This window comes from Hippopotamus amphibius, chromosome 13, assembly GCF_030028045.1.
Source record: "Hippopotamus amphibius kiboko isolate mHipAmp2 chromosome 13, mHipAmp2.hap2, whole genome shotgun sequence".
NCBI lineage: Eukaryota > Metazoa > Chordata > Mammalia > Artiodactyla > Hippopotamidae > Hippopotamus > Hippopotamus amphibius.
In genome coordinates, this window is record NC_080198.1 from 2,568,032 (window position 1) to 2,581,650 (window position 13,619).

Sequence of the window (13,619 nt, forward strand, 5' to 3'; positions counted from 1 at the left end):
CCGCCAGGGTCCCAGCCGCCCAGCTCCTGGCAGCCCTGGGCTCAGCTGCTTCTGCCTGGTGGGCGGGGCCGCGGGGCCGACAGAGAAGCCCATTGTCTCTGCCCTTTGGGGCTCTATTGTGGGGCCTCCTCCCAGAGTCCAGCCCCGAGACACTCTCGGCTGTCGCCGGGCTCGTCCTGGCTTCCCCGGGTGGGGGGGAGGGCAGGGGGAGCGCGCAGACACACAGCGGTGCCCTGAGGACCGCACCGCCCGTCTGGCCCCAGGGATGAGGTCCCGGGGGCGCAGGGAGCCTACGGGGCTGCGCCGCGGGGGCTCCGGGCACCTCGAGTCAAGGAGGCCGTGCGTCCTGTCGGGGCCAGGACACACGGCCCCCCCCCCCTCCCGTGTCACTCGCGGGGACGGAGACCCCGGAGCGCGGACGCTTGCCCGAGGCCACACAGCGACGCCGCCTCGGGGCCCGCGGGGGAGCCCCGCGTCCCCTACGCCCAGGACCTCCGGGCCCCGCGACCCGGCGGAAAGGCCGGGCGGCCGGGGGCGGGGCACCGGATGGCCACACCCCGGGGCGGAGCGATGCAGCCCCTCCCCCCTGCGACGAGCGGCCCGCCCCCCCAGGGGCGCGGCTTCCGAGCGGGGCGCGATCTCACTGGGTGTGTGTCTGCGGAAGGCGGGACTGCGTGCTTGGCAGGCGTCGGGGGCGTGGCCTCCTCCCCGCCCGAGCGCTCGGCGGCGGCCGCCGGCCCTCTGTGACGCAGGCGCGAGCGGGGGCGGGGCGGGGCCGAGCCTCCGGAGCTCCGCCCCCAGCGGAGGCGGCCGAGGCCGGGGGCGTGTCCTGGGCGGGGCGCGCCGCCCCGCGCGATCGCGGAGCGGCGGCGGCGCAGGGAGGGCCCGGCCCCGGGATGTGAGTGCGGCGGGGGTGGGGGCGCGGGGTGGGGCGCCGGGCCGGGCCCCGGGGCTTCCCAGGGGTCCCCGGGGGCGGGAGCACCGGTGCGCGGGCTGCCGGACGAGCCCGCCAGGTGCGGGCCCAGGTGCGGCGGGCGAGGGGCGCTCGGGCGGCCCGTGCCCAGGCCGGCCCCGCGTGCCGGGCCGGCCCAGCGCCGCTGATGTGCGGGGCAGCGCGCGGGGCGCCGGGCCGGCGGCGCCCGAGACCGGCGCCGCTCTGACGTCTGCCCTTGGGCCCCCCAGCGAAGCGGCGGCCGCCGCGGGGGCAGCCGGGGTTCTGTTCGCTGTGCGGCGGCTGCAGAGGTGTGATGGGGTCAGCTGCGCGGCGGGGCCCGAGGTGACCCCCCGCCTGGCTCCGGCTTGGGCCGCAGCCTGCTGTTTCTGGGAACCGTCACCCCAGCTCTCAGGGGCAGGGCGCTTTCCGAGCTCAGCTGTGAAGTGCGTTATCTCAGTCCTCCTCCGGGCAGCCACACACTTTACAGTTGAGGGAAGCCAGGCCCGAGGCCACCCGGCTGTTGGCTGTAAGGTGGAGGTGAGGCGCTGCGGCCTCAGCCAGACACACCTGGGTGCACACGCGCCGCTCCACAGAGCCGCGTGACCTTGGGCGCCCCGGGTCCCCTCTCCGGGCCTCTGGTGGGATGGTGGTGCCTACCCCCAGGGCTGCTGCGAGGAGTGGGTTGGATGGCTCAGGGAGCTCGGTAAGGAGCCGCTATTATTACTGTTGTCGCTGTGGGCTGAGTGGCTCTTTTTCTGAGGCCAAGGGAGTCAGTGGTACTGGGTCAGGGCTGTCTGTTCAATTCAAGCCTGCTGGCTCAGAAGGGGAAGATGCTTCCCACACTGAGGCTGTTCCTGTCTGTGCATGTCTGTCTCTGTGCCCATGGAAGGCCACACCCAACCCAGCTGTACCAGCATGTGGCGGAGTCCCGCTGGCCCATCGTGTACTCGCCGCGCTACAACATAACCTTCCTGGGCCTGGAGAAGCTGCACCCCTTTGACGCAGGAAAATGGGGCAAAGTGATCAGCTTCCTCAAAGGTATGGGAGCCCCACTGGGACCCTACATCTGCTTCCTGCAGCTCACCTGCCACCACCCTCTCCTGTCTTTCCCTGACACAAGCTTCAGACCCTCAGACCTCCAGTCTCAACCCTCAGACTGCCTTCCACCGTGCTGTCAAAAGCATCTTCCCAACACAGACATCTAAGCTTCCCATATCACACCTTCACTGGCTTCCTATCGCTGTGGACCTAAGTCCAGTCTCTGCCCCTGGAGCCCCAGTAGAAGGGGAGCTGATTACGATGGACCCCGAGAAGCTGATGTTTGGAGGAATGCATTGTCCATACCCTACAAGCTCGGAGAGTGCCGGAGCTGGACAACCTTTGCTCCAACCCCACTGATGGCAAATGGAGGAAACTGGGGCCCAGGAAGGTCAGAAAATATGCCCGCAGGCACCCAGCGAAGCGGGAGAATGGGGTCTGAAGCTCAGAGGGGCAGGCTTGTCCCCTTCCTGGCTCATCCCCTAGGCAGGGTGATGCTCTGGGGAGCACGTTGTTTCCAGTGTGGTTTGTAATCTAGGAGTGTGGTACATGTGGGAAATTCAGGCATTACAGTAGGCTGCTGAAAAAAAAAATCTAGTTCCCTGTATCTGGGGTTTTTTAACTGAGAGAAGTAGGAGATATTACCTGCGGTGTTACCTGGTGTAGGATGGAGCATTGAATATCTTTAAATCACACAACCCCTCTGATCACACTCTGGGGGAAGTTTCACTTGGAGGCCAGCCTGTCTTTAACACCTAAGTCCATCTCCCTTTTTAACAAATCTAGAGCCAGCCTCAGGCTCTGCACCTTGCAGAAAATAGAGTCAAATTAAGGACTAATATCCCTGTTATTTGTTTTTGTATTTTTTGCTTTTATTTTTGATTAACTTCTGTTTATGGCAAGTGATACTGGTTATCCCCTTGGAATAGTGACCAGAGTGCATATTCAAAGAAAAATATGAAGTAGAAAAGAGTGCAGATGGTGTGCGGCCATGGTGGGAGCTCTGGTGAGGTGAACGGAGCCAGCCTGCGTCTACCCTGCCTGTTTCCGTGCCTTCCTGAATGTGGTCCTTCGTGCTCTGCCTCCAGCGAGCCTGAGTCTCTCCCCCCAGTGCTCCTTCTTGGGCTCCTGGGTCACCCAGTGGCACAACAGAAGGGTTACCTGTCCCCCTCACCCTGAACTGACCATATTCTTGAGTTCCCTCCTCTCTTCTCTGAGGGTGGAAAGGAGGCAGGGTCATATGGTGAAGGGCCTTGGGTACTGCCAAGAAAAGAGCTGGTCCTTTGCCAGAAGGCAGTGGGAGCCATGGAATGTTTGGGGGTGGGGATATATCTGCTATATGTGGAGCTCTTTGTGGGAGATGTATGGAACTAGTTGCTTTCTCCCAGGGTTGGTTTCTGAGAGTGACACATTAGCGCAGGTCCCCTAGATTCTGACCTCGTCCTTCGATTTCCCCAGAACCAGAGCATCATGGTCCTGTTCTCACTGTGCCCTAGAGCCCTTCCTCCTCTCTGCCTTGTTTTTTCTGTTGCAAAAAGGGGCAGATCTTGTCTGGGGTGTGTGTATGTGGTGATGAAATAACATGGTTTTTCCCAAACATCAGTCTTTTGCAAACCACTCTCGGGACCTTGCCATCACCTCATACCACCTGTTCCGTCATTTACTTCATAGTTTTTATTGACTTAGGCTTCGTTTTAAAAAACTTAAATAAACCTGTTTTAAAAGGGAACATTATGTCATCTAAATGGAAAAAGCCAGTTTCATTTGCCATAAATAGAAGGTCGTGGTAAAAATAAATGCAATGAAAACAGCAGTGTATTTCAGCTCAGGCAGCTTACTGTTGTGGCAGACCATGAAGCTGATGGCTGCTTTTGGGGGCTTAAAAAAAGGGAGATGAGCAAGGGTCAGGCAGGTGTTAAAGAGAGGCCCCGCCACACCAGACCCCCTATGATGTCGTCCCAAGGTGGAGGGGGATCCATCAGAAGAGCTTTTCTCACCTTGAGAGTCCCGGGTGCCACCTGCCTCTGAAAGTGGTGCAGTCACAGCTGAGCTCGCCTCCCAGCTGTCAGTGGCCTGGGAAACAGGAGGATGGCTGGGAAACCGTGCCGAGGGCCTGGCCGCTGTCCACACCGGCCTGGGAGGTGGCCCGTTCTCAGATGCCCACAAGCCAGCAGGGCCCACCTTCTTGTGGGGCAGGGCTGCCAGAGGCCAAGGTGCGGCCTGGGGGTGGGGCTGGGACTGGGCCTGGCCTGGTGGCCGGCCAGGATGCATGGTGCCTGCTTTGTGGTTTCAGAAGAGAAGCTTCTATCAGACAGCATGCTGGTGGAGGCACGAGAGGCCTCGGACGAAGACCTGCTAGTGGTGCACACGAGACGTTATCTCAACGAGCTGAAGGTACAGGGCCTGTGGGCTGCCAGCCAGGATGAGGGGCCACTCAACCTCAGGACGCACAGCCTCAAGGGGCTCCATTCCTGTCCCTGTGCAGGGGGAGCATGTGAGTCTGTGGTCCCCGACAGGAGAGAGCTGTCCTAGAAAGGCAGATACCAGGGATGGGCTAGGCTACCCCAGAAGATGGTGAGCTCCCATCCCTGGGAGTATGAAAGCAGGGATGGCCATTTGGTGGGGATTGAATCTTCATTGGGGTTTTGGGCTCTGCATCAATGATGTTCAACCTGTGCTCTGTGGACAGGCCTCAGAGACCCCTGCTGGGATGATGGGTGGGGGGCTTTAGCTCCTTGTCCCCATTCAACCAAATCTGTTCCACTTTGGCCTATTTTTACCTCGGGCTAAAGTTTAAGATGCTGTTTTAAGGGCTTCTACTGCTAAAGACTTGTTGGAAACTGTTGGGCTGCAAACACCCCAGGGCCCAGCAGGGAACATAAAGAAGTGGTCCGGTGGGTGGTGGGTGCTGGGCGCTGGGCGGTGTGCGGAGCAAGTCGGAGCTCCTGCCCTTCCCACGCCGGTGGCTGCTGCCCAGCTCCACCGTGGGCCCGGCTTTCAAAGAGAAGCCAGAAACCCAGACCATTAAGTGACAGTTCCTGATTTCTTAATGTAGCAACTCATTGGAAGATTTTTGAATCCCACCTGCAGACCAAACAGGGCCTGCAGGCTCCCCAAGGTGGCCTCTCTCTAGAGGAGCTGCCAGGCTCTGGTCAGTGTGGTTCTGTGGGTGGAGGCATTCGGCGGGTCCCCTGTGTGGGAGCAGAGGGCAGGCTGGGCCCGGGGTGGCATCAGAACCCGGCATGTCAGGGATGCCACAGGTCCTCTGTCCCCAAGTGCGTGGAGCCCTGACACCTGACCGCTAGGCTTTCCAGAAGGTCTCATCTTAGACTCAGAGCCACAGGGGATGCCAGAGGTCACCAGGGCCCTCCCCTCTGGGTGGAAAAGCCTAGGCCCGGAAAGAGGCCACGCCTGCTTAAGGTCACCCGGGAAGTCCGGCAGGCCCAGGGGAGACCCCAGGCAGGGCGTCTGGTTGGGTCTTGCAGTTCCTGGCCGTGGCTGCTGCCCTCCGCCCACCCCAGGCCGCCCTGAGCTGTGAGAATTCTAGGTGGACCCGTGACAGTGTAAGCTCATGAAAGATTACCAGGAAGAGATTGAAACCTGGCTCCCGGGAGAGCCAGGTGTGCGAGGCCTTGGCAGGAAGCCCAGCACTTGGCTGCCCTGGTTTCCCGGGGCCCGGACATGCGTGGTCACAGTCCACAGCCCAGGGGCTGGGCCAGAAGGACATGTCTGCCAGGGTCCAGAGGGTGATGGTGGGGGCAGGGAGGGACCAGAACAGAGTGGGGCCAGGCTGGAGCCAGTGCCAGGATAACGCAAGGGATGGGGTTGGGCCCAGGGCTCCATCCGTTTGAAGGGCCTTTCAGGGAACTGTGTGGGGCTGACTGCCTGCCTGGCGTTGGGCCCCCAGAAGCCTGAAGGCAGCTTACTGTGTGATAAGTACTAACGCAAACAAGTATTAACAGGTAGAGCCCCAAGTAGAAAATTGAGGTCAAGGACAGGAGGAGAATTCAGATGTGCCAACAGAACCAAGATGCTGTGGTTGAGCTACCTACCTGTTTGGAGCTCCCTGGCAGCCAGAGCAAAAGGAGAAACGTGATGATTTCCATATGAGCTACTGAGGTGCAGTAGCATTCAGTCACGTAACGTCCTCATGGCGCCCGGAGCCTGTGGGAGAAGAGACACAGGCCCTTGTGCCACGGACCCCCTGGGGACAAGTCTCAAAGGGTCCCGGGGAAATGGGACCCCCAGGGTTATAGGATCAGCGTCTCCATTTCTGCTGGAAAAAAAAAAGGCCATTGGGATTGTGGTAGGGATTGTGAATCTGTACATGAACTAGGAGAGCGCTGCCATCTTTACAATGTTAGGTCTTCTAACCCATGAACACAAGGTGTCTCCACTTATTTACATCTTCCTTAAGGTCCTTCAGCAGCGTTTTGTAGTTTTCAGTGTATGAGTCTTATACCTGCTTGGTTAACTTATTCTTTTTGATGCTGTTGTAATTGCTTTATTAATTTCTTTTCAGGGCCATGGCTTCATTTTCTTTCATTCTCTGTCCCCTGCTGGCTTGGTGAGGGTGGGAGGGAGGCAGTGACTCGATGTTTTCCTTGAGGGGCTGTTGCTCACTTATTCATAGAGAACAGTGGTTCCCTGCCTCCCGTGTGCCGGGCAGGTGCTGGGTGGTGGGCTTGGTGTGACAGACAGGTGGAGCCAGCCACCTGCCACCTCTGGGTCTGCCCCCACCCCACTCACGCACACACATGAATGCGTGTGCATTTGTGCACACGCGCACACACACACACACACACACAGACACACACACATGTGGATCTTGCAGCTGTCCATCGACAGCTGTTCTCCCTCCCCCCAGCAAAGCTGTCACATCGCGTATTAGCATCTTCCCGCTACGCTGCTGTGTGGCGTGAGGACAGGACTAGCTCTGTCTCCGGGCCTGGTGCCCAGCAGGTGCTTTGTAAATAACTACTGAGTGCCAGGGCCCCTCCAGGCTCTGCTTGGGGTCAGTGGAGAGCAGGGTCTGGACCTTGGACGTTCCCAGCCGGGCAGGAGATGGCCCGGGACCAGGGTGCATGGACGCTTGCCCAGGGCCCGGGAGGCCATGGGGGAGGCTGTGTCCTGATCTCGGTGCAGACGCCTTCTGGGTGCCCCAGACCCTCCTGCCTCACCAGTGGGCGATGAACGCGTCCAGTCCCATTGGAAGGGATGTCTGGTTCCCAGTGGATGAAGAGGCTGTGCTGTGCCAGGGGAGCAGGAGGCCCAGGCGTCCAGTCCTGGCCCTGTCAGTGACTCGCTGTGACCTTGGAAAGAAAGATCTTTCGCCACAGAGCCTCCGTGCCCCTCTGTGCAGTGGGCGGGCTAGGCCCGTTCTGGGTGGGCTCCCAGGTGACCTGGAGTCCCCTGCGGCTCTCCTTCCGGACACAAGAGGGCAGCCGAGGGCCTTGGAGCAGGAGCCCCCTGGGCTGACTTTGAGGAGAGTGCAGTGGGAGCATCTCCGTGCTGAGCCGGAAGCTCCGCCGCGGTGGAGGCTCCCATTTCTCACCCAAAGAGCTGCGCTTGCCCAGAGCTCCTCAGGCACCCCGAAACCGGCCCAGAGGGAATCCGCTCCCCTGCTGTCGCCTCTGGGCTCGCAGGGCAGAGGGAGGCCAACGGCCAGCATCTCTTTCTACAGTGGTCCTTTGCTGTCGCAACCATCACAGAAATCCCCCCTGTCATCTTCCTGCCCAACTTCCTGGTGCAGAGGAAGGTGCTGAAGCCCCTGCGCACCCAGACGGGAGGAACCATAATGGTAGGTGGGGAGCCGGCGGGGGGAGCCCGCACCCCGGGCCTTTGCCCACCCTGGGCTCTCCATCTAGGAGGCCTCGTGCCACTGAGTAGTGGAGCAGAATCCTAAATACTCCTCCAGGCGGCAACAAGAACTCTTTCTTCCAAAGCCTTTCCCATCTGGGACGTTGGGATTCACTGTTCCTCCCCCAAGACCACCCATGGGAGTTACTGTGTTTGCTGGTGTAGAAGATGTATCCTCACCCCCCCAGGGCGTATGTCCTAAAATCGTGACTCCGAGCTACTTGGATTGCAGCTGGAAACACACCCCCGTGACGCCAGCCGGGGACGGTGCCCCTCAGTGCATCGTGGGTGTGGCCCTCACGAACACTCGCGGCAAGGCTGGGCGCGTCGTTGTCCCTAAAGTTAGCCTCAGGCCGCCAAGGTGGTTGGAGGTAGAGGAGCTGAAGTGATTTAAATATACAGTCATCCGGGTCAATACCCGCTGATCCCTCTAGTTTTCCTTTTAGCGTTGCAAATGTGTACGTTTTAAAAATTTATTAGAATATTACTATCCACCCCAAAATTATGATTTCCTACGGGATTTCGGTATTGAGGCAATCGTATTTCCATGAGCAAACATTTGTCTGTTCTCGCCTCGAAAGCCGCGTGCGAATCCTTGTCGGCTCACGCGCGCGCCTCAGAACTGAATTTCGACGTCCTCCGGTTCCCTCACAGAATTGCACGGGGGCTTGTGCCCTGCATGTCTCATAAGCCAGCCCGTCCGGGGTGTGCTGGGGAGGTGGGCGCATCCCCACCTTGGAGCTGGCTGGGCGTGGAGTTAACGGGGTGAGCGAGGGACGGGAGCGGCCGCCGGCACCCCTCACTCTGTGCTTGTTTCCAAAGGCGGGGAAGCTGGCGGTGGAGCGAGGCTGGGCCATCAACGTAGGTGAGTGCCCCGCGGCCTGGCCCGGGCGCTGCAGTGGGCGGCGGTGGCCCTCACGGCAGAGCTGCCTCCTGACCCGGGGACGGCGACGTGCCCAGGGGTCGGTTCCCTTAGCCAGCCTGGAGCCCCAGAGCCATCCCCGTGCGCTGAGCGGGGGGGGGGGAGGGGGGGCGGCGCTGGAAGGAAGAAGGGGAGGGGGCTGTCTGGGCCTTGAGCCTGGCCCTGCCCACCCCGCGACTGTCCTTGCAGGTGGCGGCTTCCACCACTGCTCCAGCGACCGCGGTGGGGGCTTCTGCGCCTACGCGGACATCACGCTCGCCATCAAGGTGCGCCCGACGGCACGTGGCAGGGGGTGGTCTCCCAGATCCTTCCTGGAGCGCCTGATCTGGTGTTCTCACCCCACATTCTAGACGGGGGAGCTGAGGCCCAGAAGGGGCGGGGGCTCGCCCGGGCCCCTCAGCCGGGCTGAGACCCAAACCCAGATCTGACGCTTGCTTCTGTGTGTTGCCCGTGAGGTAGTGGCAGGGGCCAGAGGGGAGCAGCTTACGTGTCCGTATTGACCTATGAGAAGAGTGAGGAGGAGCTGGAAGTAACCATGGTGACGGGGGCGGTAGCCACGGGCATTCACTGCGGGGGGGGGTGGGGGGGGGGCCCAGACTGTGGCCGCCTCCGCCCTCCAGGGCTCACTCCTTCATCCTCGTGAATTACAAAGGGGGACACGGGCCGGAGGTGTGAGGGCGCAGCCAGAAGGGGCAGAGCCGGCAGTGGCCTCCACGTCGTCTGAGCCCAGTACTTCCCCAGCACCTGAGCCCGGCCTTGTGCTGGTGGTCGGCCCGGGCCCCGTGGTTCCTGTCCCCACGGGGCATGGGGACTATTGGGGAGAAGCGGGCTTGCCTCCTGGCCATTCGGAGAGCGGGACTCAAGGAGACCTTCTTAGAGGGTGGGGGAGGAGAAGGAGGGCTTCCTGGAGGAGGAGGCTTTAGGGCTTGGCCTTGTAGGAAAGCAGAGATGGCAGAATGAAGTTCAGGGCACAGCCTTGAGGGCGTTCCCCACTCTGCACCCCGCGTGTTTCCCCGGGAATCCTGGGCTGTCGCTGAGGGCCAGCCTTCTCAGCAGTGCCCCCTCCTCCAGGGAGCCTTCCCTGAACACGCACACAGGCTTTTCTGGAGCCGCACAGCTCTCCGGGGCTCTGCCCGGTGGCCTGATTGCCCATAAGTGTGTACAAGCTCCTGACTCACCCCCTCACCAGCTGGGAGCCCCTGGGGGTCTGCATCCTCTGGCCTGTGTGGTCCTCATCTCTCCCCTCGCCTCCCCTGGGCAGTTTCTGTTTGAGCGAGTGGAGGGCATCTCCAGAGCCACCATTGTCGATCTCGATGCCCATCAGGTGAGTGCTGGTGGGGGCTGGGGTCCCCCAGACCTGCTCCCCCAGGCTGCCCCCCCACCCCGCGCTCCCCAGCAGCCTCTGACACACAAGCCCAGACCGTGGGGCTCCCCTCCCCCAGGAACATCCCGGAGCCCCAAGCGGGGCCTCTGCCACCCCCACCCAGGCACATGGGGCGTTTCCTGGGGTGCGGCTGGGGGTCCTGGCCTCGCCCAGGGCACCCGCCTGTGAGCGGCCTCCGTGTGCTCCCCACAGGGCAACGGGCACGAGCGGGACTTCATGGGTGACAAGCGTGTGTACATCATGGATGTCTACAACCGCCACATCTACCCCGGGGACCGCTTTGCCAAGCGTAAGCTGCCCCAGCCCTCAGCCCCAAGGGCGCTCTTGCTTGACTGGGGCTCTTTCCGGGGTGTTTCCTACGTGCTGGGCCCTGCAGAGGTCCCTTCAGTTCCTTCCCCTCAGCATCCCTGTGAGGTGGAGACGGTCTCCATTTTACAGAGGAGGAAACTGAGACCTAGGGAGCTCACTTGACCCACCCAAGACCACATAAAGCTGCCCAGTAAACACTGAGTCCTTCTCTTGGGGTGACCACCAGCAGAATAAAGTAGACGTTTCTCCTAGGTATGCAGCTGTCTAGTCAAAAACAGGGAAGGACAAAAAAAACAAGAAGGAAAAGTATATAAATAGAAAATACAAAATAAATTGGCAGAAATCAGTCCAAATATAATAGTTACTAAGTAAATCAGGTGGATTAAACTCATTCATTAAAAGGCAGAGGCTCTGAGATGAGCTTTGGGAACACAGGGAGCTGCCCACCTTGTGGGGAGGGGACATTTATGCAGGAGGTGCCAGCAGGTCTGCTGTGGCTAACTCAGCCACTTTGTGGCCCCAGGGACCTGTTTCTGAACTGAATGTCGAATGTTCTGGGTTTGGACCTGAGGGCACCTGGGGTGGCCGTGAATTCAGGCCAGGGCTCGTGGAGGCCGTGAGGTCAGGCACCCGACATGGGTCCCTGCGTCTCCAGGGCAGCGTTTCATCTGTGGCCCCCTTCCTTCCTTTGGGTCCCTTTGCGGTTGTTCTGCTCTTTTTAGCTTAGTTTTGGGTGAACGAGCGGCCGAGCAGTGGGCAGTGAGATGGGGAGACGGGCGGTCCTTGCCCTCCCCAGCCTCAGTTTCCCGTCTCTGCACGTTGGGGCTGTTGCTGTCTCCCTCGCAGAGGCCATCAGGCGGAAGGTGGAGCTGGAGTGGGGCACGGAGGATGATGAGTACCTGAGGAAGGTGGAGAGGAACCTGGAGAAAGCCCTCCAGGAGCATCACCCCGACGTGCTGGTGTACAACGCAGGCACCGACGTCCTCGAGGGGGACCGCCTCGGGGGGCTGTCCATCAGTCCGCAGGTACCTCCTGACCCTGGGGTGAGGAGGGTGTGCTCCAGGGACTCAGCGGCCGCAGGGAGGGTGGGCAGAACTGGTGCTTCTCTTGACGCCAGAGGGGATGGGCAGAAGCAGCAGCAGTCTGGAGCAGGGTTAGGCGCACAGCAGGACTTCCTGATACCCTGAGGATCTGGGCCTGCCCGAGCCAGCCTTCCCCATCCCCGCCCCCGCCCCCCGCCCCGCCAGGGTGTCGTGAAGCGGGATGAGCTGGTGTTCCGGATCGTCCGCGGCTATCAGGTGCCCATCCTCATGGTGACCTCGGGTGGGTACCAGAAGCGCACGGCCCGCATCATTGCCGACTCCATCCTTAATCTGTACGGACTGGGGCTCATCGGGCCCCAGTCAGCCGACGTCTCCGCACAGAACTCAGACACGCCTCTGCTGCCCCCAGAGGTGCCCTGACCACGCTGCCCTCCGCGCGGCTCCCTGCCTGCCGCCCGCCCGCCCGCTCCTCAGTGCTTCTCCTTTTCCAGACAAGGGGCGGGGGCCTCGCGCGCAGCTCCACTTTCCCCGCTGGGTGTCGGGGTCTCCCGGCCCTTCTCAGGGCGAGGGCAGAGGTCAGGGCCTGAGTCCCAGCGAGCCCCACACAGGCACGGTCACGGCCTGACCGGGCCCTGGGGAGGCAGTGGTTCTCCCGGGAGGGAGGAGGGCAGGTGAGGCTCCCCGGCACAGGGAGGGCCCTGGGGTTGGGGGGGTGCGGGTTCTGGTTTTCAAAACAGTATGACCGTTTCAAGTCGAGGAAGCGTCCATCTCTACCACAGTCGGGCCCTCCTCCCTCCTATCCTGCACCCTCTCCTCCTCGCCCCAAGGGTGGGAGGCCTGAGAGGAGGCTGGAGCCAGGCCTTTGGGGGCCCGGATTCCCAGCCGGCAGGCGGAACCCTGGTCCTGGATGTGAGGGGCAGCAGGGAAGAGGGTGCAGGTGAGTTTTCCTGTCCGGCTCCTCCTTCAATAAAGCAAGGGCTGGACCTGCTGTCCCAGAGCCCTGCCTGGTGGGGAGGGGAGGGGAGGCCTGAGGAGCCCCAGACCCCTGCTTCAGCAGCGTCTCGACTGTCCAGGGAGGGCGGCGGGCGTGGAGGAAAGAACGCTTGGCGCAGGGACGGGCCTCAGCTTGGTGGCTTGAGGGGCAGAGGAAGGTGAGGCCCGTACCGGAAAGCTGGGGAGGGGCAGGCGGCCAAGCGGGTCCCGCAGGACGCGAGGCCCGGGTGGGGACTGAGGCACTGGCGAGGCCAGGCTGGCGTTGCCGGAGCGGGGCAGAGGGTCTCCGTTCCGGCCTGCAGGTGGCACGGGTCGAGGGCTGGGCAGGGCCCTGGGTGGGGCTCAGCCTCCACTGGCCCTTCCCAGAGTGCCAGGCCGTGATCGTGCTCTGTGTCCAGGGTCCCCGGTGGGTCCCGACCTTGTCATCCGCTCTGCTCTGAAGGGGACACTCAGGACCCCCAGGAAGCCGGGGGTGGGGGGAGTGTCCTCTGCTCCGTCGCCGGGTGTGTTCCCAGTGCTCAGAGGGGGCGGGGAGGGAACGTGTCCTGTCCCTGATCAGCCCCTACGGGCCTCCCGCCCGCTGCCACCTGCGGGTCTCCTGAATTCCCCCACCTTCTGCCTCACACCCCTTCGCCCCTCCCTCTGCTGGAGGGGGCGGGGCGGGAAGGGTTCCAAGATCACCAACTGTGGAAAACGCTGACCTCCCAGACCAGACCAGACCCGAGGCACTCATCCGGCTTGGACGCCACGCCCGGCCCGCCCCTGCCCTTGGTCTCTCATCTGACTCGGGCACCTAACACCCCTTCACCTCCAACACGGCCTGCGACCTCGGGGGGCGGGGGCGGGCTGGCCCCCACGGAGCCTCTGTTCCGTAGAACCATAAAGGCTCTTCTCGATGCCACCTGGCTGCCGTGTGTTCTTGAGATGAAGCATCCGTACCTGCTGAGGTTTAAAGGAAGTAAAGATTGAACGTGGGCACAGCCAGAGGCCTGGCGGCTGGGGTGCGGGGGGTGCTGCCTGACAAAGGCTAGTGTCGTGGTCCATCCTCAGGGCGCTGCGGAGAAGGCCGTTATTCCCTTGTTTCAGGGGAGGCAGCCGAGACTCAGCCGGGAGCTTGCCCCAGGCACACGTCTAGTA

The 13,619-nt window shown here is 61.8% G+C and overlaps 1 protein-coding gene across 7 annotated transcripts; it reads left to right on the forward strand.

The window, feature by feature from the left end:
- Nucleotides 1-795: 795 nt before the first annotated feature.
- On the forward strand, nucleotides 796-13,377 carry HDAC11 (histone deacetylase 11). 7 transcript variants are annotated; one of them, XM_057706289.1, is made up of 10 exons: nucleotides 796-898; nucleotides 1,824-1,972; nucleotides 4,266-4,366; nucleotides 7,656-7,772; nucleotides 8,654-8,696; nucleotides 8,943-9,019; nucleotides 10,015-10,077; nucleotides 10,330-10,426; nucleotides 11,293-11,471; nucleotides 11,694-13,377. In XM_057706289.1, coding segments are annotated over exons 1-10 (1,044 nt in total). In that variant the 5' UTR covers nucleotides 796-896; the 3' UTR covers nucleotides 11,910-13,377. The 7 variants fall into 7 exon arrangements, with proteins under 7 accessions (XP_057562272.1, XP_057562271.1, XP_057562270.1 ...); XM_057706288.1 differs by lacking the exon at nucleotides 796-898 and adding an exon at nucleotides 1,160-1,276; XM_057706291.1 differs by lacking the exon at nucleotides 796-898 and adding an exon at nucleotides 2,208-2,363 and having other exon boundaries at nucleotides 1,835-1,972.
- The last annotated feature ends 242 nt before the right edge of the window (nucleotides 13,378-13,619 follow it).